At 42.2% G+C, this 21,059-nt stretch overlaps 1 protein-coding gene across 4 annotated transcripts in view; it reads left to right on the top strand.

The window, feature by feature from the left end:
- LOC133025526 (growth factor receptor-bound protein 10-like) overlaps positions 1-17,227 on the top strand; it is a 45,861-nt gene extending 28,634 nt beyond the window's left edge. For 3 of the 4 annotated variants that reach the window (XM_061092206.1, XM_061092207.1, XM_061092208.1), the window contains 12 exons: positions 1,124-1,280; positions 3,935-4,050; positions 5,585-5,659; positions 6,010-6,147; positions 6,482-6,592; positions 7,724-7,822; positions 7,993-8,070; positions 9,371-9,487; positions 10,296-10,362; positions 10,821-10,908; positions 11,339-11,432; positions 12,303-17,227. In XM_061092206.1, coding sequence (XP_060948189.1) covers positions 1,124-1,280; positions 3,935-4,050; positions 5,585-5,659; positions 6,010-6,147; positions 6,482-6,592; positions 7,724-7,822; positions 7,993-8,070; positions 9,371-9,487; positions 10,296-10,362; positions 10,821-10,908; positions 11,339-11,432; positions 12,303-12,449 — 1,287 coding nt within the window. In that variant the 3' untranslated portion in view covers positions 12,450-17,227. Of the gene's footprint in view, positions 1-90; positions 951-1,123; positions 1,281-3,934; positions 4,051-5,584; positions 5,660-6,009; positions 6,148-6,481; positions 6,593-7,723; positions 7,823-7,992; positions 8,071-9,370; positions 9,488-10,295; positions 10,363-10,820; positions 10,909-11,338; positions 11,433-12,302 lie in introns of those variants that run through there. The other variant, XM_061092209.1, reaches the window with a different exon arrangement.
- The last annotated feature ends 3,832 nt before the right edge of the window (positions 17,228-21,059 follow it).

Here is a 21,059-nt window from a genome sequence, read left to right as displayed (position 1 = left end):
TGTTGCATTCAGAGTCCCTCTGTCTTCGGGTCGCCACGCTTGTGCTTCTGCTGTTTTGTGCCATGTCCCAGGCCACTAGGTTTGTCGATGTGTTTTGCGTGTTTCCAATTATCGGTGCCATTGTTCAACTTCATTCTCCTTCTGTCCATCCTTCCGGGCCCTCAACAAACACCAGCTTCGTGTCTCGTTTCGTTTCTTGGTGGTTTAGTGGGAAGTGCGGGGCAGCAGAATCCCTGCTGTGGACAGACGATGTTAAGTACATGGCTGTGTGAGAGCACACAGAAAAACATACGTGCACATACAATGTGTCTCTATATATGGAATAGAAGTGCAGTCGTCCTTGTGGTTTGCGGCCACTTTCCGGTGTTCATTTTCTCACATTTATTTGTGTGGTTGTGTATTATGCTGCATGTGAGAGCGAGCTCACTATGGTGTTTGTGAATCTGCTCTTACAGTGGTGTGAAGCAGCTGGTCTGTGGTTATCTGTGCAGCAACACACTGTGAAAAGGCAAAATTGTTCCCGTCTCAAATGTTGCTTTGGGCACTAAATGGTTCAAAATGGCGCAATAATGGACGTTGCTCCGTCTTTGAACTGCACCCGTCGCCTGTTCCCAGTGGTGATATTTTTAACATGTCTAAATCCACCGTGTTATTTCAATGTCCAAGTGTGAATGTGTGGTCTACTTTCCTCTGATTATGCCTGCAAGTGACAAAAAAAAACGTGTCATTGTGGGTTGTCCGCAAGCAATGTTACATGCGTATTCGTGGATGTGTGTGTGAGTAAGTTTGGTTGCACTGTGGACAAAAGGCTAGAGCTGCTAGAGTGCAGCAGTCGACCTATCCTGGACGTCAGCCTTACTTTTTTTTAAGCACTTCCCCATGTTGGATGACAGAGCAAAGTAAAGAGGAGTTTTTTAAGTGTGGACTTGACAAAGCACCTGGTGATGGAGGTAAATGTAACTCTAGATCTGCTCCATTCTTCATTGTCTCTACCCATTCGAATTCCCGAAAGCAACTCGGGACCTGTCACGCCTTCTCATTGTTACAAGGCTTTTTTTTTCTCTCAAAAGATTACCTTTGCAGCTTTATCTTCATAGTGCCATCGTTATTCCTGTGTTTTTAGATAGTGAAGGTGTGGAGCGAAGATGGGGCCGCAAAAGTCGTGGAGATCCCAGCAGACATGACGGCCAGAGACGTCTGCCAGCTCCTGGTCTACAAGAGCCACTGTCTGGACGACAACGCCTGGACGCTGGTGGAGCACCACCCCATCCTCGGCCTTGGTAACGATGCCTGTGTGTGTGTTTGCGTGTGTACATGCGTCCAGGTGTGATGTGATGATGTTGCGAAAAAATTAGGCAGCAGGGTAACTTCAAGTCACGCTGAATCGGTCACAATATCAGTCTTATTTTCCTGAACAACACACATATTTTATCCCCTTTTCCATAAAAAACTCGTCTTTCTGTAGGAAACATGATTTAATGCTACTAACATTCGGTGCATACCATGAAAATATGTCCTGATTGTGTATATCAGCCTTTTGGAAGTGGAAGCTAAAAGATCGGTCAAATAAGTCACATCCCAGTATGTTGGGCTGAATATTTAGGATTATCTTTCGGGCTGTTTTTCTGCAGGTGTGTTTCAGTCTTGTATGTGTGTGTGTCTGTGTCTATACCCCTTTTGTGGGTCTCTGCATGGGTGGGGATACTCTCTTGTCTGTACCCTCAGTGTGTATGTTCACTTGAGCATGGCACAAGTGCTTTTATGCTTTCTATACTGTTCGGGAGGGAGGTGTGCTGGTCATAGGATTAATTATTTTCCATGTTCTGCTCACATGCCTGTTTCTTTCTGAATAACTCACTTTGGAAAAAAAAAAAAGTATTGTGCTTCGCCTCTTTACTTTTGCCGTGCCTCTCCTTGACGCTCTATTTTTCTCCGGGTCTTTATTCTCTGTGAGGCTTTCCTACAGCTGAGTTGTATTTTTTGAGTCAAAGGATCACTTTGTGTTTTGCTGCTTGATCCGCGTTTACTGGAAAAAAGTGCATTGGAGAGATGGAATGTGAGGTGAGGAGAGGGAGGGAGGGAAAAGAGAGGGACTGCGAGAGAGCGATGGAGAAAGAGAGGAGAGAAGGAAGGAGGGAGGGGGGGAGCAGAGAGGTCTGGACTAAAGCGTCATACCAGAGCAGCAAGGAACCAATGGTGGCTCTCCGTCGGACGAGCCCCTAGTCCTGCCAGCCAATCAATCTCTCCTCAACTCTCCACAGGAAATTCCCCTGATTGCAGCCAGCATGCGCGCACACACGCACACACACACGTGCACACACACACACACACACACACAGCCCAGACACATCCACCACTAAATACAGAGAGAGTACTTTTAGTTTTAGTCAAAACATTGTCAACACTTTCTCCAAAATGTGTGTATGGCTTTGCCTCTGAATAGCATGACTACGTGAGTTCATTTGGAAGGGCGAATTAGTGCTAAATCCTGCTTGCTATCATTTTGTGTGTGTGTCTGCAGAACTGGAACATCCTGTCATAATCAATTTCTAATCGGCCTCACTGAGATTATATGCCCTCAATTTCAAGAAAGAGTAGAACACATACACACACACACACACATGCACACACACACACACACACACACACACACACACACACACACACACACACACACACACACACACACACTCACTCACAGACACACAGAAAGTGAGCGGGCCTCTGTGGTGCACAGTAAGCAGGTTAGGTCTGTGTGAGCTCTTAATGTGTGGTTGTGTGTTTGTCTGTGGCTTGTACTTTGCTTAGGGCTTCGCTGCTCTAAGCAATCAGCCCTAATACATGACATCATCTTCCTGCAATGAGCCCCCCCTCCCCTCGCCATCTCATACCACGTCTCCTCTCCACCATCAGCCCACCACCCCCACCACCCCCGCCCGACTCACAGTGCTTCTTCTTTTCACAGCCCCTCCTCATTTAACCTGCTACTCTCTCTCGTCTCCTAGTAACAGGCGATTTTTCTTGCTGTGTCATAGTTTAACCACTGATGTTGTGGTAAATAAAGAAGTCGGTGAGACTACACCCTCAAGTTACTGATTGTTTTAAAAGGACAACTACAATAATCATCTTATATCTATTTTCAATAAAGCATTTGGTTATCCTTAATTGCAATCATGATGCATTTAAAGCATGTATACTGCTAACTGTGACTCTGCGATATGACTAAGAAAAGGCAGCAAACTCTATATTTACTTGTCACAAGATTTAAAGCACAAATCCATTCCAAGTTGTACCTATTTCCACTCATAATACACAAATGTATCTGTTCAGTTTAAACTGATTTTCAATGCAATTTCATGTTTTGAAAACGAAAAGTTGTTGTTCTCTCCTTTCAGAGGACACTGTTCAAAACAGTTTATAGTAGACAAGGTCCAATTGTGACGAGGACATTTCAGAATACGCTTTCAGTATTAGAAACTGAATAGAGAAATGAAGAGAAAGGAAATGCAAAATAATCGTGACCTCAAAATGTAGGTACGTTCCTTATCGTGACCTCAAAACTAAAGTAGGTACCTAATCGTCACCTCAAACCACGACCTTGAAACTGAGGTACAGTACATAAATAACAATGACCTAAAAACTAAGGAACCTACTGTACCTAACGTTGACATTAAAACTAAAGTAGCTACCTAACAGGGACCTCAAAGCTAAAGTAAGTATACAAAATGTGACCTCAAAACTTAAATGTGTACCAAACCCTAACGTCATAACTCGGGGTATGTACGGAACCGTGATCTCAAACCTGAGGTACCATGACTTTTGTGTATCGTTACACCTTATATATATATGCATGTACACTAACTCTATCCCTGAGGGCAGCTCAGAGGCGACAGGGCTCAGGTGACTAACTGTCTGTGTGTGTGTCGTCATACAGAAAGGTGTCTGGAAGACCATGAGCTGGTGGTTCAGGTTCAAGCCTCCATGAGCAGCGACAGTAAATTCCTCTTCAGGAAGAACTATGCCAAATATGAATTCTTCAGGAACCCCCTGGTGAGTCTCTCACATCCTTCAAATGACCTTTCAGTGACTTCGTCGGTTTGATGCGCACACGCACACCCGCCCACACAGCCTTGATATATTTTTTTAATTGGAGCTACTGATGGTGTTCTACATAAAGTTGATGCTGATGAAAATGCCTAAAATAAAGTGCCACTTAAAAGGAAGGGTAGGTCATTTGTTTCTGAAATACTTTTTTTCGAATTTGTTGAGATGATAGTCCGCAGTTTTTTTTAAGTGTCGCCTGTTGCTAGATTTTCCTGGATTACCAAGCCTAGCTTTAATGAAACATTTCTCATATCACCCAGGAAGACACATGAACGGGATCCCCAAATATCACAGCAATTCTGCCATTGAAACGTTTCACTCTAGACCACAAATGTTGACGTCTAGTTTAAAAGCAGGAGATCACCAGAGTCAGGATCCAGCCTCTTGGGACCATGAATGGAACTTCACAGCTGTCTGTCATTGCCAACTGAACACTGCTAGTGAGCTCAATGTTTCTCTTCTCTTGAATCAAGCTCCATACAGTAAATTTGTAATACACAGATGATCAATTCTATAGCAAAAACATTTTGTATGCCTCATCAAGACTCATTGCAAGTCATATTATGTAAGAGCCCACATCATTCTAACTTTGTACACAAAGCTCTCTTTGTGCCATCTCTCAATAGTTTCGGTTTAGGGTTAGGTCACAGTTTCTATCTTCCATCTGCAGATGTACGAGCTGTGGCTCAGTCTATTTTTAATCTCAGTCTGACTCTTTCTGGGTGCGATGGTGAGCTACAATATAAAATGCAAAGCTGTTCATGGTTTTAAGGACACAGACCTGCCCCTGAGAGCCAGCGTCAGAGGCAGCCTAGATTGCGTGGCATCTTCTGCTGATGTGGACTCAGCGTGGGGCTCTGCTGTTATGCGCTGGCCGTGTATACAGGGACATTATTGCCGTGGTGATTTAGGTGTGTGTCAGAGCCAGCAGGTGACCTCAGCTCTGTGGTAATGAGTACAGTAAAACACCAGAGTGCTGGCCGCGGCCTGTCAATCACGCTAAGAGTAGCGCTGCTGGCTGAAGGGGATTACATCAGTGGGTGAGATCATACTGCATCCACTCCCAGGCTGGAGTGCCCTCTCTCTCTCTCTCTCTCTCTCTCCCCCACCACTTTGCTGCTGAGTCCTCATGTGCTTGTGTGCTCATCAAACACACACACACACACACACAACTACACACACAAATAACACACACACATACACAACTACACACACAACTACACACACAAATAACACACACACACACACACACACACACACACACACACACACACACACACACACACACACACACACACACACACACACACACACACACACACACACACACAGAGAAGAGACATATATTCTGTATAGAGACACACTTCCCCACTCTACATATGCAAAAGTTCTTTAGTGTCCTCTCTCTCTCTCTCTCTCTCTCTCTCTCTCTCTCGCTCTCTCGCTCACTGTCGGTCTCTCTCTGTGCTTTTCCATCCAGAACTTTTTTCCAGAGCAGATGGTGGCTTGGTGTCAGGAGTCCGATGGCACAATCCCTCAGTCACAGCTCTTACAGGTGAGGCAATGACTAAGTGAAAAGACACACACTCGCACACCGTACATCTCTAAGAGACTTGATTCATTAGCTAACCCCAAAGTGTTGTAATCGAAAAATATACACTCACACTCTTGTACTTCTCACTTCTCCTACTTGGCATAATGTATTCACTCGCCCTAGCCCTAATCATCAAAACTAAATGCCTAATCTGGACATACCTCATTATTCTACTGAGATATCTGGACATTATTGTTTTTAAAACCATGATTTATAGACGGTAGTGGCATGAACAAGACCAACATTTGATTTACATTCACTCCACCTGCAGCCATGTTCTCAATACATGCCGTTGTGTGTTTTTTCCCCAGAACTTTCTGAACTCCAGCAGCTGTCCAGAGATCCAGGGCTATCTGCACTTAAAGGAGCCGGGACGCAAGTCCTGGAAGAAGCTCTACATGTTCCTGCGACGCTCGGGTCTCTACTATTCTACTAAAGGAACATCCAAGGTGATAAATTACTGCTGCACTGATTCTGAACCTTCACTTTCAATACAGAGCTAAAGATAAGTACACTTGAAATAAAATCCACTACAAGATGAACACACACCAGCTGACTCTGCCTCCGCTTGAATTAGGGATTTAATTGGCTGGCGCCTGCTCTTGAGTGTTTGAACACAATTTGATTGTCTCCTCTCTGCTCAACTTCTGCCATACGCAGTGTGAGCAACTCAGCGCAGCACCACAATGTGTTCGTGTAGAAGAACAGTCTGTAATCAATTCCTTCATGTTGTTGCTGCTAACCTCGGCCTCCTCCCTCCCACATCAATCTCTGACTGAACAGGAGCCCCGGCATCTGCAGCTGCTGTCAGACCTGGAAGACAGTAACATCTTCACAATCATCACAGGCAGAAAACTTCACAATGCCCCCACAGACTTCCAGTTCTGCATCAAGGTAACACACACACACACATACACACAATGCAACCTAAGTAAAGCTGATTGTGCAATAGTGACACGTCCTGTGAATTCCCAAATCCATCCTGGTAGAAGAGGATGAGGGGTTGTTATCTGATATTTAGTAAAAATGGTAAAACCACCCAGTGGAGTTCAAACACACACTCAGCACACAGTGTCACACTCCAGGAGTTATCTGTGGTGTGTCACCTGCTGATCTGGGATAAGCCAGGTGGGATAAGCTGGGATGGTACAGGGAATCTGGCCTGCCTAACCCCCTCGCCTCTATCTTACGCACACACACACCAGCACACACACACAAAGGATTGCGTACAGGATTTTACTTTGCTACTGGGGGTGGCTGGATTGTTCCTATGGCGATATTAATTAATTTATCAGTAGGGGTTGCTGTTAAGGAGCAGTGTGTCTAATGGCCTTGTTACTGACAGAGGAGCAGGGAGAAAGTGTGAGCTGTATTGTTGGATTTGAATAGTCTTTGCTAGTTGGGGTGATATTCAGACTGTAATCATATGTCATTCAGTAACCTTGTACTGTCATAGGTATCATCTGAGTATCATCCAGAACTTTGAGCTGACTTTATTGTCACAATACTTCTTGGAGCATCATTGAATTGATGGCTGATTGGTTGGTTGTAATCATTGCTGTCAACCACCTTACCATAACCTTTGGAAGAGGAGATGTGTAACTTTTTAACATCGAATGTATCGCGTGTCCAAATCGTACCAAGTTTGACGCTGCACTTCCCTTGGTCCTTAACAAAACACATGCAAAGTGTGAAGTTAATAAAATGAACTGTTCTGGAGTTATGCTATTCACATACAGACAGATTTCTGGAATTACTAGATAGGTTCCATAATTATTTATTTTTGCAACAGTTGATTTTATTTGACAGGGATCATAAATAAAACCTCAGTGGTGTTTTTTTTGTTGTTGCTTGCCATCCTGTTTTATCTATGATGCATTCGATTGCATTTAATGTTGTATCACTGTATCAACACAGATGATAAACTTAGTAAAACTAAAATGCCAACAAAACCCAACAGAGAGCTCAAATGTCACATGAGTGTCTGTGTCATTATTGTAACGTCCCTCTGTTTGTGTTTGACAGCCCAGCAAAGGGAGGAGTGACTGTAAGGAGATGAAGATGCTGTGTTCAGAGGAGGAGCAGAGCAGGACCTGCTGGATGACGGCCTTCAGACTCCTCAAAGTACTTTCTTTACTTGTACTACTCCACAAGTCACACGCACATAAAAACGCTGCCAGTTGGCATCCGACCTAGCATTTACTTAATAAATTCACTTTTCCTGAAGTGTCAGCATGAATGAATTTGTCAGCACTTGGAAGCGTGAGTTAATGTCGTCTCTCTTGTCTCCACAGTACGGGCTAGTTCTGTATCAGAGCTACAACATCCCCCAGCAGAGGAAGTCCAACGCACTGCCTTTCTCTGCGCCTGTGGTGAGGATCCACTCTCTGACATCACTCTCTTACACTCTAATGCCTCCACTCTGCCAAGACCAATCCACATTGATCCATTAATCAGCTGATGGTGGATCATTGGAAACCAGCTCAACAGAGATCATTTTTTGCATTTTGCAGAAGAAGGATTTCTTATAAACTGAAGTGAACTTCTATTTAAATGATGAATGATGAAAGTTCTCCAGCTAAATGCTTATGGTTAAGATTCAGGTCAGGCTGCTCATTTAAGCAGCCTCCGTAACAAAAAGTACATCCCACACATAACATCTTATCCCAGAGTTTTTTACGAGGGTGAACATTTACATAACGCTCAGACATACGTTCGGCACAGAAACCCACATATTTGTATGCTGTTTTACACTAAGACTAATCACCCCACACCATGAGGTGTGGTTACAAGTCTCATAAGCTTCTTTGGAAATAATATAAGTGACAAATCTCCAGAAAACCACGAACAGTTTGTACTTTTTAAACATTAGACTTTTGGAGGGAGTTTTGTTTAAGCTCTTTGAGTTATGTAAGGGTACCCTACTGTGGGACATTATGTTAAACACTCACAAATACTCATACCTGAAAGAACTTATTTTATTATCAATTAATTAACTTTGACATCTTTAAGATGATGTCTTTGAATGACTTGTTTTCTCCAACCAGCAGCACAACACATAAAGGATTCACAATGAAATATTGCATTTCTCTCAAAATGTTACACTAAATTCAACTACCATAACTTTCAGATTATAAAGACAAATCTTGATAAGCTTTCAGTATTCTCATAGACCCATATACTGTTCAAACAAGCATAAGTAAATCAATAAGGACTCATAAGGACTAAAACAGTCATTGTTATCATGTGCAATTCGGCTACATCACTGCCAACATCTAACTTGAAACAGGCCGAATTTAAAGGTCCAGATTTTTTTTGTTTAGGAAACTTGATCAACTTTGTGGCCCGGTGATTGTTTGGATTTGGTGGAGTTTATTTCCAGCCAGAGAGGGAGGGGTTTGAGTAATAAATGAAAAATAAACCATGAATCATTTGAGCAGGAGACACAGAGGAAGCAGGAGGGAACTGCTCTTTTCCTCACTGCGACATTCTGTGGATTGACTGAAGTGGGTCTGTGTGCAGACAGGATTTGTCATGCCCCAGTGAGTGTGTCTGGCTTGTTTGACCTCTGACCCTTGTCTACCCCCCCTTCACCCAACTACTTTTGTACCCCCTCCCCCTTCTCCCCACCCTCACCCTACCCTCCCACCCCTGCCATGTCTCCCCTCACAGCGGAGCGTGTCTGAGAACTCCTTGGTCGCCATGGACTTCTCTGGACGGACCGGCCGCGTCATCGACAACCCTGTGGAGGCCCAGAGCGCCGCCCTGGAGGAGGGACAGACCTGGAGGGTAAGGAGGAGGGGGGGTGAAGCTTGGCCTATGGGATGGATGAACATGATTTTTGATGGATTAAAGCTACAAATGTGTCATGATGAACTAAGATATTAATGACTTTTCATATAAATACGCTTTGGTGAAGGACCCTCACTACCTTACCTCCACCAAGGAGGTTATGTTTGTACCCATCTCTTTGTTTGTTTGGAAGATTACACAGTATGGTTTTCCACGAAACCGGAAAGATGTGTTATGGGTCAGGGAGGACCAAATTAAATTCTGGCATAGATACAATCCGGGGGGTGGATCCAGGATTATATTCATACTTTTTTTAACCTTGCAAGATATGGCAAGTCTGATGTGGCTTGATTGCATTTAAGGGGTCTGTTGGGCCTTGGCTGAGGTGGGCGCTCTACTTTTACCAGATTTTGTGTCCTAAATTAAAAGCAAAAACAAAATGGAGGGTTTTGACTACGTTAGGCTTAACCAACATATTTGATCCCTGGTGTTTTCACTTTTGTCTTTGAATGTTAAATTTCATGGAAACAGTCTGCATGAGCTGTCTACCATTTTGAACTCATTTATATTTCCCCTCCAGCCCTTTTCTTCGTAGACTTAAGTGAGCAGCAGCTCCACTTATCTGTCGCTGAGATCACAGCTCACAGAGCCGGAGCAGAACACAGCTGCTCCCTTGATATTCTCTTTGTGGCTTTACCATGCGCTGTAATATAATATATGAACCTACAGATACAGAAAAGTTGAGCTATTGTCAGGGATTCTACTTTTACATGATGTTATTTAAAATGTAAATTCTTCCCCACAGAAACGGAGCCAGCGTATGAATGTCCTGGGAAGTCCCAGCCCCCTGCACCCTTCCTCCCTGAGCACAGGTACAGTCACTTCTACCGCTTTTACACCTAAATTAGCAGGCATACAGCAGGTTATATAAACACTGATAAACCCTAACCTGAATTTGGCCGGTTCTGCTTGTTCGCTGCAAAAATGCACCAAAAACTGAGCCCACCTCACCTACCTGTCTTGCCAGATTAGCACATTTAATTGGGTGTAACATTTCAATCACTGCTGATCGAAGTCGGAGCCGATTAAAACCTTTTAAAGTCTCTACTGCAGAATCACTTGACCCAGGAGTGAATGATGATTGTATCCATTCCCATTGCAGATAAAAAACAGATGTTTGTGGTTGTAGGTGGGTTTTCTGACCAGTGGAAAAGAGGCTTTCACAACAACACACTGATTTTACAAACCCATCAACACCACAATGACCAGTAAACTCTATAAGGCTGGTTGATGCACTGGTTCTGACTTTGATGTTTGTCTCTGTGTGCAGTGATCCACAGGACACAGGTATGGTTTCATGGTCGCATCATGAGAGAGGAGGCCCACAGAATGATCATACATCAAGGCCAAGTAGACGGGTAAGAGAACAGCAATGTTGGGTGGGAAAAGGTGAAAAGGCTGGTTCATGTGAAATAGAACTGAACGCTTCTGTAAATGTTCGAAAGTGAAGATTATTTATATATGTATATATATACATGCTATATGAATAAAAATGCTAAAAAATTTAGATCGAACAGCTGCTGAGCAAAAAAAGCTTAGTTCTGTCAAATATGAGTCTAAATTCGTCTTTTGATGTCTCAGCAGCACATTTTACCTCCACCCTGCGGATTAAGATAAGGTTCTGTTAGTCACACTTGTGCTGCAGCGTATCATCAGTCATTTTAAATTCCATAGTCACTGAAATAGATTTGAGCAGTGTCATGTACAGCATTTCTTACTTTCATCAGCATACCTTTCTCCCAACACTTGAAACACCTCTCACTCATGTTGTGTGTGTGTGTGTCTCAGGTTGTTCCTGTTACGGGACAGTCAGAGTAATCCCAAAGCATTCGTGCTCACCTTGTGCCACCACCAGAAGATCAAGCACTTCCAGATCCTACCGGTCAGTCACATGACACACTGCTCCAGGAAATGTCTCACACTCACTGGTAGAATCCACTGGAGTGAGGCCCAGAGGCTGATCACAGCACTACAGTCTCATTTTTTAAACAGGACATTCAAATAAAACGATGTTGGATTTCATGATCTACAGCGGGTTTTCCACACAGAGCTTTTTTTAAATATTGAAATTCGGTTTTCCTTCCTCCCCAACATATCTGTCTGCATTTATTTTGTGAAATACAGAAATCAACGCAAGTTATTTTTTAAATAAAGCCATGGAGATACGTTTGGTTTAATTTTGAGACATTGTGTGATATCTGCTTGATATGAGATTTCTAATACTGTGACGACAAACTGCATCGGTGCAACAACTGCATTTGAACACTGGAAAATGGTTATAAAAATGTCAATAATAAGTCATAAAAGAAAAGACCCATTCTAGCATGTGCGTCTACAGCCAGGCTAGCAGCTCTATGAGAATATACTGTATGTAGTGTATTTAGGAACAGCATTGATAACAAACGTTAGTTTTATAGTTATTTGTAATGCCAGATAAAATCTTAAATTATTCTTGGGTGGTTAATGGGTATCTGAATAATATTTCACTGCAATACATCTAATAGTATTTCTGTCAGAACCAATGTGGTGGACTGACCAACAGGCCTTCATCAACATACCGAGAGTCACACTAGTAGTATGGCCTTGACAGTTCAGACAATAGGCTGTTGATGTGGATTTTACATCTTTCCATTTGCTGCCACCTTTTAATGTCACATGATCTTTGAGTAGCTCTTAGTGATAAACATGTATGTTTTTTTGTGGATCTTGATGGCTAATTGTCCCCTCTCCTTCTTCTGGCTGTGGTCTTTAGTGTGAGGAGGACGGTCAGGTGTTCTTCAGCCTGGACGACAGCGCCACCAAGTTCACCGATCTGATCCACCTGGTGGAGTTCTACCAGCTCAACAGAGGAGTGCTGCCCTGCAAGCTCAAACACCCGTGCACCACTGTGGCCTTGTGACACTCCAGCCCCCCCCCACACCTCCACCCTTTTTTTGCACACCTATCTTCCCGAGACCCTGCCCCCCCCCAAGCATCTGCCCCTCCCTCAACCAACACGATGAGGTCGAGGGAGACAAAGAAAAGTTAATGTCAAGTTTTGGGGATGTGAACAACTCAGCAGAAGCCGCTGGGTTCAGGTTCCATGTCCCCAAGGTGCCGTGCTTTTCTCTGCCTTGCCGCTGTTTGGATGTTTGAATGGGAACCGCTTGGACGGTCCAGGTGTCGCAGATTGTGGACCCGGCCGTCGCCCAACACCTGTGATTTTAATCACAGAGACTTGTTTGTTTATGTCAATACAATGTTGACCATTGAGAGAGACCTTTCATTGTGAAAACACAGGACCGCAATGATCTGTTCAGCTACGGGTCTCTCAGATGGATCCCTCCTTTTAGAGTCCCCCGACCTTCCACCCCCACCCTCCAGGCCTGATAAGCTGTGGTTCCTGCCCACCCTCGCGCCCCCCCTCACTACCGAGGCCGGCAGGAAACACCACCCTCTGACTTCCTCATCAATCATCAGGGATGGACAGGAACCTCTCTGGGTCTTATCAAACTCGATCCAAGAGTTCTCTCAACCTGTGCAGTCCAGTCTGGATAAGCTGACCCCCCTGCCCCCCCAACCCACAACCCGAGCAGACTTGACGCAGCGTCTCTGCTGTGTCTTACCCCCGAGATCCCCAAAAACCCTGGTGCAACCCCCGATCCCCGCCTCCGCACAAGCTCAGACAAAAAGTCGGAGGAGAAGAGAGAAGTGGCTGGAGGCTAGATAAGCAGAGCAGTGGCGAGGGTTTGCTGACAGGGCAGAGGAATGTGTATCAGGGAGGCTGGAACAAGCCTCTCTTGTAGAGTTGATTACTTGATGTCATTTTAATGCTGTTTAATTACTGTTGATTCAATGCAGAACTAGTTTTGCACTCCTGGGCGGACAGACGACAGCTGTTCTCTCTAGCTAAATGAAGCTGGCTGCTCTCCATTCGTCGTCCTCCTCTTCCTCCTCCACCCCGCCCTCCTGAATAGCATGCATGTAAATTTCCACCGGCTCAGATTGGATTACAGTGGCGTGGGAGCAAAGAGAGTCGTGGCTGATTATGCAGTGCCTTTCAGAAAGGTTTGGGAACATCTTGGACCTACGTGTGTCTTATACCGACATGACTACACCACGGCTGCACCGTCACAAGACAGTGAGGAGGAGGAGGAAGACTGTTCAATACACTCCTGAGAAGTGTGTTCACCCTCCAGCTTCTGCCATTTCAGTCAGTTTTTAAATCGAAGAGTTAAATCTGTTGTTGAATTTGTCTTTGAATGTCATCTTCTTTTCCTAAGTCTGTCCTGATCTCACTGCTTGCACATTTTAAATCCTCCTAATTTGACAATGATGAGTTGGAGCTGTCGGATTCTGACCACTGTTCCCTCACTCCAGAGAAGACAAATCAACAAAAGCACTCCCATGACTTTTTCTTGTGCTTGAATTGAACAAATGACTTGAAATGTGAACTCGGACGACTGGGTGTCCAGACAGGGTCGAATGAGCTTCACTCGCCTTAAGTGAAAATCGTGAACTTTGTGTATGAAATGGAATCTGTATAAAAATGCACGTACAGTAACACATATAAGACTTTAAGATTCCACAACATCGAGAGTGTTTAAGGTTACGTTAAAGAAGAGGTTTCATATTCGTGGAAATACTCTTTATCTGTTTCTTGCCAAGAGTTTAACAAGGGTATGGATACTCCTCTAATGTCTGCACGCTAGAGAAGAAGCTACTGTCAGCAGGTGATAAAACCCACCAACCAGTTCCTCTAAAAACTCACAGGTTAACATGTTGCGTTTAGCTTGTTAAATCTGTTTAAAAACAAGAATTTGTGGTTTTACTCAAGGCAATATAAGCTAACCAGCTGTTGACTGTAGTTTCATACAGTATTCAGTGTACAGAGAGTGGCATTGACCCTATCATCAAACCCCAACAAGAAAGTATAATTTACACTCATCTCAACAGACCCCATTTTCCTGTCTGGTGCTGTGTTATTTCTGCAGATATTTGACTAAAAGTGTAACTTAGTTTTGCAGCAGCTGCGTGGTCGTCTGGTGGTGTCAGTGGTTCACGTCGCGTTGTGGTGTCAGTCCCTTTGAGGCAAACAGTTAGGAAGTTTGTCCCTGAACAATCACACGGAGAAATCCTTTACGGTAGGGCAAGTCCTGCTCCGTTATGAGGGATGATTCAATGTGGACAGAAAATAAAGTGGCAACTATTTGGATAATCAGTAATTATTATTTGAAGCAAAATGCCAAAAAACTACAACTATTCCTCTTGCAAATAGGGATTTGTTGATCATAATGAATATTTGAATATGTTGAGTTCTAGGAAACTCAGATAATTGACCAAACAATTCCCTAATTTATCAAAAACTTTTTTAATTTAATTATCAACACTAAAGACTTTCTTATTCGCAGCCCTTCCAGCTCTACCTAAAAACAATATGGCCTCTGTCTGGCAGTTTTTGAAAAGCATTTTGGGAGAGGAGTGATAAAGAGAAACTGTACGTCTTAAGCTAAAAAAGTTGGTCCTCTGCTGAACAAAAACTTCCATCTTAAAGCCAACATGTAGAGGATTTAAAAGTGGCACTGAGTTGTGTTGGTTGAAAGCAGAATGGGCTCATTTGTCTAGAAACAAATGATTGCGCTGTCAGAATAACCAGCTTCACGTGCCATATCATCATAACAGATCCATACATAGTGGCTAACGTCCTGTTGTCTGTTTCTGGCCTCTCCTGCTGTTGTGTTAGCAGCAGAATAAAAAGCTGCAGACATGTGACATAACACCTACTTAGCCTCCTCCTCCACCCCTCCTGCTTTCACCTGCAACTGCCCTCCATCCGGTGCCAGATCCACAGTGACCAGGGTGAGCACGAGGCCGTCAGACTCCCTGCCAGGCCAACTAAACTCTCTAAGTACTGTCATTGACACGCAAGCCACTGCCACACGAGTCCACCAATCGCGTGACTTGACCAGAATCACTAGCTCTGCGCATCGCCAATCCGGCCTTTTGTAGTCAGCCAGGGCAGACTCTCTCCAGGGATTGGATAATGCTTGAACCCCCCTGCCCCCCCCTATCCCACCTGTGTCCAGCCTGTAAGCTATGACCCTATGGTGAGTAAGTGCGTGCGTGTGTGTGTGTTTGTACGTGTGGAAAGCCAGACTGTTGCATTCACTCATCAGGATTGCTAACTGCTGGTTATCAAACTTGCCTTTTTTTAGAGACAGTAAGCGGAAGGTTGCTGATCAGTCGGGTTAAGTCGTGGATTTAGAGGAGACAGGAGGTATCCGGAGGTATCCCAGCATGCCCGGGCCTCAGCTGAGGAGTCTTTCCTGTCTGTCAGAGAGGGATGCAAAGCCACATCGCTATGGGTCAGCTGGGGGAGAAGGGGGGGGGGCAGGGCAGGGCAGACTCTGTCCTCTCCTCCCCGCTCCATTTTTAATCACTGTGCTACAATGCAATCCTATACACACGTAAAGTATACAAGTATATGACAATACCAGTGTACAGTATCATTTGTTTTCTAAGTATGTGAAGCTATGGAGAGGACGTAGATCTAACACTGTACCTAGGTCACAGATCACTATGTATGGGGCGTTATGCTTTTGCTCATAACGCCATGTAAAATGAAGAATGATATATTTTGTCCTTTTTTTTCTTCTCCATTATTTGATTGTGTGTATATTGACATTATTGTGTTTTTTTTTTCTTTGGTTTGCCACAAAATGACCTTTTATATATATATATCTATATATATATATATAAAAAATAATATACCACATTATATACAGTATTAAATTAAGCTGTTTTTTTATTTTAAGAGATCAAACTGGATTTTTGGCTTCTGTCAAATTTCTGCACATCAGTTGTCCATATAAGCTGACAGGCTGACAGAGTCTACCACTCTGACAGCATCAAATGATGCCATTTTGTTTTCAGACTACGTCTTTTGAATGTCCCCTCTCCGTCTGTCTGATTCCACTCATTTACTTCCAGGACAAAACTCCAGTAAATGATGGCGATCAACACACACACACACTAGTGGGTTTTAATCGAGAGCACACACACCAACACCTAACCCATGGGGATATTCTTAGCAGCTTTTGTACAAGTTTGTACAATTATACGCAGTAGCTCGGGAGGATTGTGCATTTCAATATGTCCATGTACTCAGATTTTAAGGTGCATAACAAAGTTGTTTTTTTTTGTTTTTTTTTTAATTCTTCTTCTTAACTAAGCCTATTCTTGCAGCAGGTGCCTCTTGTTTCTGAATAGTAACAAGTCCTTAGTTTCCGTCCATCCACCCGCTGTGTTCTTTTACAGTCGGCTGTGAATGTGAAACATAATCCTACTGGAACTAAATCCTTGTGTCAGGTCAACGTCACACACAGGTCCCATCGACACAGGGGACTCACAGTGGAGGTGGAAGTGAAACTGACTCGGTTATGTTTTATTTGGGGGGTTGGAGTCATCATAAGCTGAAGGCAAATAAATATTTCAGGGAAAGAAAAAAAAAGAGCAAGTGAACCGAATCTTTTTTTTTTTTTGATTCTCAGATCCCCTACTGTGCTTTGCTTCATTCTGTCTGTACGGCTCCTGGATCTACATTGTATCCTGTTCAGGTATTTTTGTACAAATAAGGGACTGATATATTCTGTGTTTATTGGAAATTAGAATTAAAGACAACATTGCTATAAACCAAAATAGAGCTGGACTGCTGGTGTGTTATTGTGCCCTTTCCAAACACTCACAGCAGAGTTTCCTTCTCAGATGCTATCACTCCTCAGTCAGAGCATCAGACGTTACTTGTGTCTAAGCTACGACACAACACAGGGTTCATACACATTTTGACCAAATGGATTTCCATGACTTTTCAATCATTTAAAACCAAATTTCCATGACCAAACATTGTGAAATCTCAGTGTTTACATGAAAAAGTGACAACATTTAGTATTTAAGCTAACAATGAGAATTCCAAAGCATACAATATACCTTTAATTACACAAATGAATGAGAGACAATAGTTTGATTAAAGGACATGTACTTTTTCATTGTTAGTCAAGCCTGGTTAAATGTACACTTCCCTGGCATAGTGCATTATCCCGTCTGCTTCCCCACTGAACTTTTCAATTAGTATGAGAGCTAATTGATTTTTTTTGCTTGTATTTTGAGCGTATTTCTTTTAAAAGCATATGAATTATTTAAAACTCAGCGTAAATGAACGACATGAAAATATGTGTATATTACAAATTTCCATGACTTTTCCAGGTTTTTCATGACCGTAGGAACCCTGACAACAACTGCTGTTATTGGTTGCTAGACCACTAATAATAATGATGCTGGTACTATAACTACTAATACTTCTAATAATAATAATAACAGAGTAAACATATCACAATCAAATTAATTGTGATAATGCTAATAATAATAATGCTGATAATAATGCTGCTGGTACTACCACTACAACAACTACTACTACTAGGCTACTACTACTACTACTACTACTACTACTACTACTACTACTAATAATAATAATAATGATAATAATAATAATAATAATAATAATAATAATAATAATAATAATAATAATAATATAGTAAACATAAATAAATATAAAATTAGTTGTTATACTGATAATAATGCAAATCAAACACACCCTCGCTCGGCCGGAAGGGGGAGGAGGGAGCGGAGGATTTGAGTCGTCACCGCGGCCTCACACCTGCAGCCTCCGTCCTGTTGATGACCTCCTGCCGCCATGTTCCCTCCAGACCAACGACGTCCTGTGGTTTAGTTTGTCTCTGCTCCTTCTCCCTTCTATCAGCCTCCACTCACACTGGGAACACTGGGAACACTGGGCGGTGCCGACGTGCTGCTTCGTGCTGTGTTTAGAGTTCACTTCACACAGGTCATATATCCGCTGTTTGTCCCACACTGAACTGTGTCCGTCAGAACACAAACTCCATCATCTAGTTTACCTGCTGTCCCACACTGAACTGTGTCCGTCAGAACACAAATTGTAGTTTACCTGCTGTCCCACACTGAACTGTGTCCGTCAGAACACAAACACCATGTAGTTTACCTGCTGTCCCACACTGAAGTGTGTCCGTCAGAACACAATCTCCATCATGTCATAGCATCATGTAGTTTACCTGATATCCCACAGTGAACTGTGTCCGTCAGAACCACAGACTGTATATGGTCAAAACACAAACTCTATCATGTAGTTTACCTGCTGTCCTACACTGAACTGTGTCAGACAGAGACAAAATCACCCAAAAGTTGAAAGTTCCTTTGCCCATTTCTCCTACATGGGATCATGTGGTTCTCATGTGACCAATCAGAATGAAAAATGTCACATTTCAAAAGTGTGATGATGAGACACAGAATGACCCTTTTCTCTTCATCTGAAAACCCGAGCAGACCTTGATGAGTTGCACTTAAGTTCAACACCTTTAACTAAGATTGTGTGTTATGTGAGAGAAGACAGTGTGTGATCGCTCCAGAGGGTGAAATGTGTATTAATGCTGATTAAGATAAACTGGAAATTGACTTAACTGTGACTAACAAACTCAAGTCCATTCTGTCAGAGGATCAAACATCTGGATGTCAAACTGCTGCCACTCTCTCTGTCAACTTCTGTTTGTGATTAAATGTTTTTATTCCAGTCAGAAACAGGAAATCCAACGTTGGAGGAGGTAGCCTCACGTCAAAGAGGGGAAATGAAAAGTAAGAAAGAGTGTATGACTGGTTTCCTCTCCCACATCAGAGAATACTTACTGAGGTTTATTTTATACAGGTCGGTTAGAAAGATTTAAGAGGCTGTGAGGATGAAAAGGAAAATGTTGTGATGGACAAAGCAAGAAGAAAGAGGATGATGTCATTATGATTCCACCTAACGGTCATCAGATAGAATTAATTAATATTCAGTTTAGCATCAGTTGTCGTCTCGGAGGCCCGAAAATCTACTTCTCTTAATGCCAGCAAAGAGCCACTGGAGGGCGCTGCAGACCATATTTTTGAATAGAACTTCCTGACATTGTTTTGATGTGACCTAAGTCAAGAAAAACTAAAACAGGTGCATCTCAAAAGAAATACAAAACGAAAAAGTTGATTTTATTTTGTTCAGTAATATAATTTAATAGATGAAACTTTAACATATTGTAGATTCATTATAGGTAGAGTACTAATCATGAAAATCTAAATTCAGTTTCTCCAAATTGTCCTTAGGCCAATCAAAACAGGGCTGTAGGTTATTTATTTATTTATATTTTTTTTTCTGTAAATATTTGTATGACTGTAACATGTCACACGAGCGGTCAAGTCTTTTATACCAATAATGGAGTTTAAAAGATCTGATGTTACATCGGCCAATATCAATGTTTGACACAAACACTCAACATAAGCTAACATTTTTATAAGGATCTCCTTGGACGAGATACAGAACCCCTTATCGCCATCATGACAGAAAAAAGACAGCAGCAAAGTATGAATGTGAGTTGTACTGTAAAGCACAAAAATAGGAGCATAAGTGCCCTCTGGTGGACAAAATATGTAGCTCCATTATTGCTTCCTTATCTTTTCTTTAATTATCTGCAGGAATATGAACCAATCGTCAAATAAAAGCTTGAATGACATCATTTTTTATATAATAAGTCTTGTTTATATGATTCCATGCTATAGAATAGAAGATCAAGATCAGGTCCACTGGAAGTCAAAGATATTTTTAAGATAATATTTCCTAAAGTAATATCTCAGTTTAAGGATCAGGAAAGTTCATATCTCGCAGAGGGGCTTCTCTTACTGCCAGACCATAGATGTAAAGTCTTCGTGTCAATGCATCATAGTTATTACTTTTTTAACTCTGTAAAATTTTGACTTATATAGACCTTTAATATCCAGTATCAATAACAAATGTGAACAAATTAAATTCACAGCTGAAGTGATCACTGACTGAAAGCCAAAAATGATTCTCAGCAAATCTAAAGCTGATGTAAAGGTGCAGGTGAAATTTACTACTTTTATCCTAAAAAATATTGTTTTCCTCTTGAAAAATGTAAGTCTTTTACTGAATCAAATGTTTGTATTTGATATAAAAACGCAATTACTCAGGATATTTCTTGTCAGTTGTCAGGTGGTGCAATCAAATCAATTGTTGAAAAATATAATGCAAATAGTTTTTTGTAATTTTATTATTTTTTCAGTGCTTTAAATATTGAATACCTGGCTAATAGAATGCAATAGATTGTAAATACTAAATAATAATGGGTGTAGACCCTCTGAGGGATACTTTGTATCTTTACAAGTATTTGGTTGCACCACCTAATATTGTTTACGTCAAGCTAAGAATACTGTCAAATACATAATTTAAGAGGTTTGAAAAGTAATTTACCAAATGAGACTTGTTAAAGACAATTTCTGGACTCAAAAAAAAAAAAAATATCACGTTGACTCTACTGTCATCAATATTCAACACAAACAAGGAAATCATAAATGAGACTTGAGGAAACAAAGTGTCAAACGGCATACATGTGTTCAT

Source organism: Limanda limanda, chromosome 19 (assembly GCF_963576545.1).
Source record: "Limanda limanda chromosome 19, fLimLim1.1, whole genome shotgun sequence".
In the NCBI taxonomy this organism is placed as follows: Eukaryota; Metazoa; Chordata; class Actinopteri; order Pleuronectiformes; family Pleuronectidae; genus Limanda; species Limanda limanda.
The sequence above is the reverse complement of the archived record's forward strand: the minus strand, read 5'-3'. Positions and strand labels throughout refer to the sequence as shown.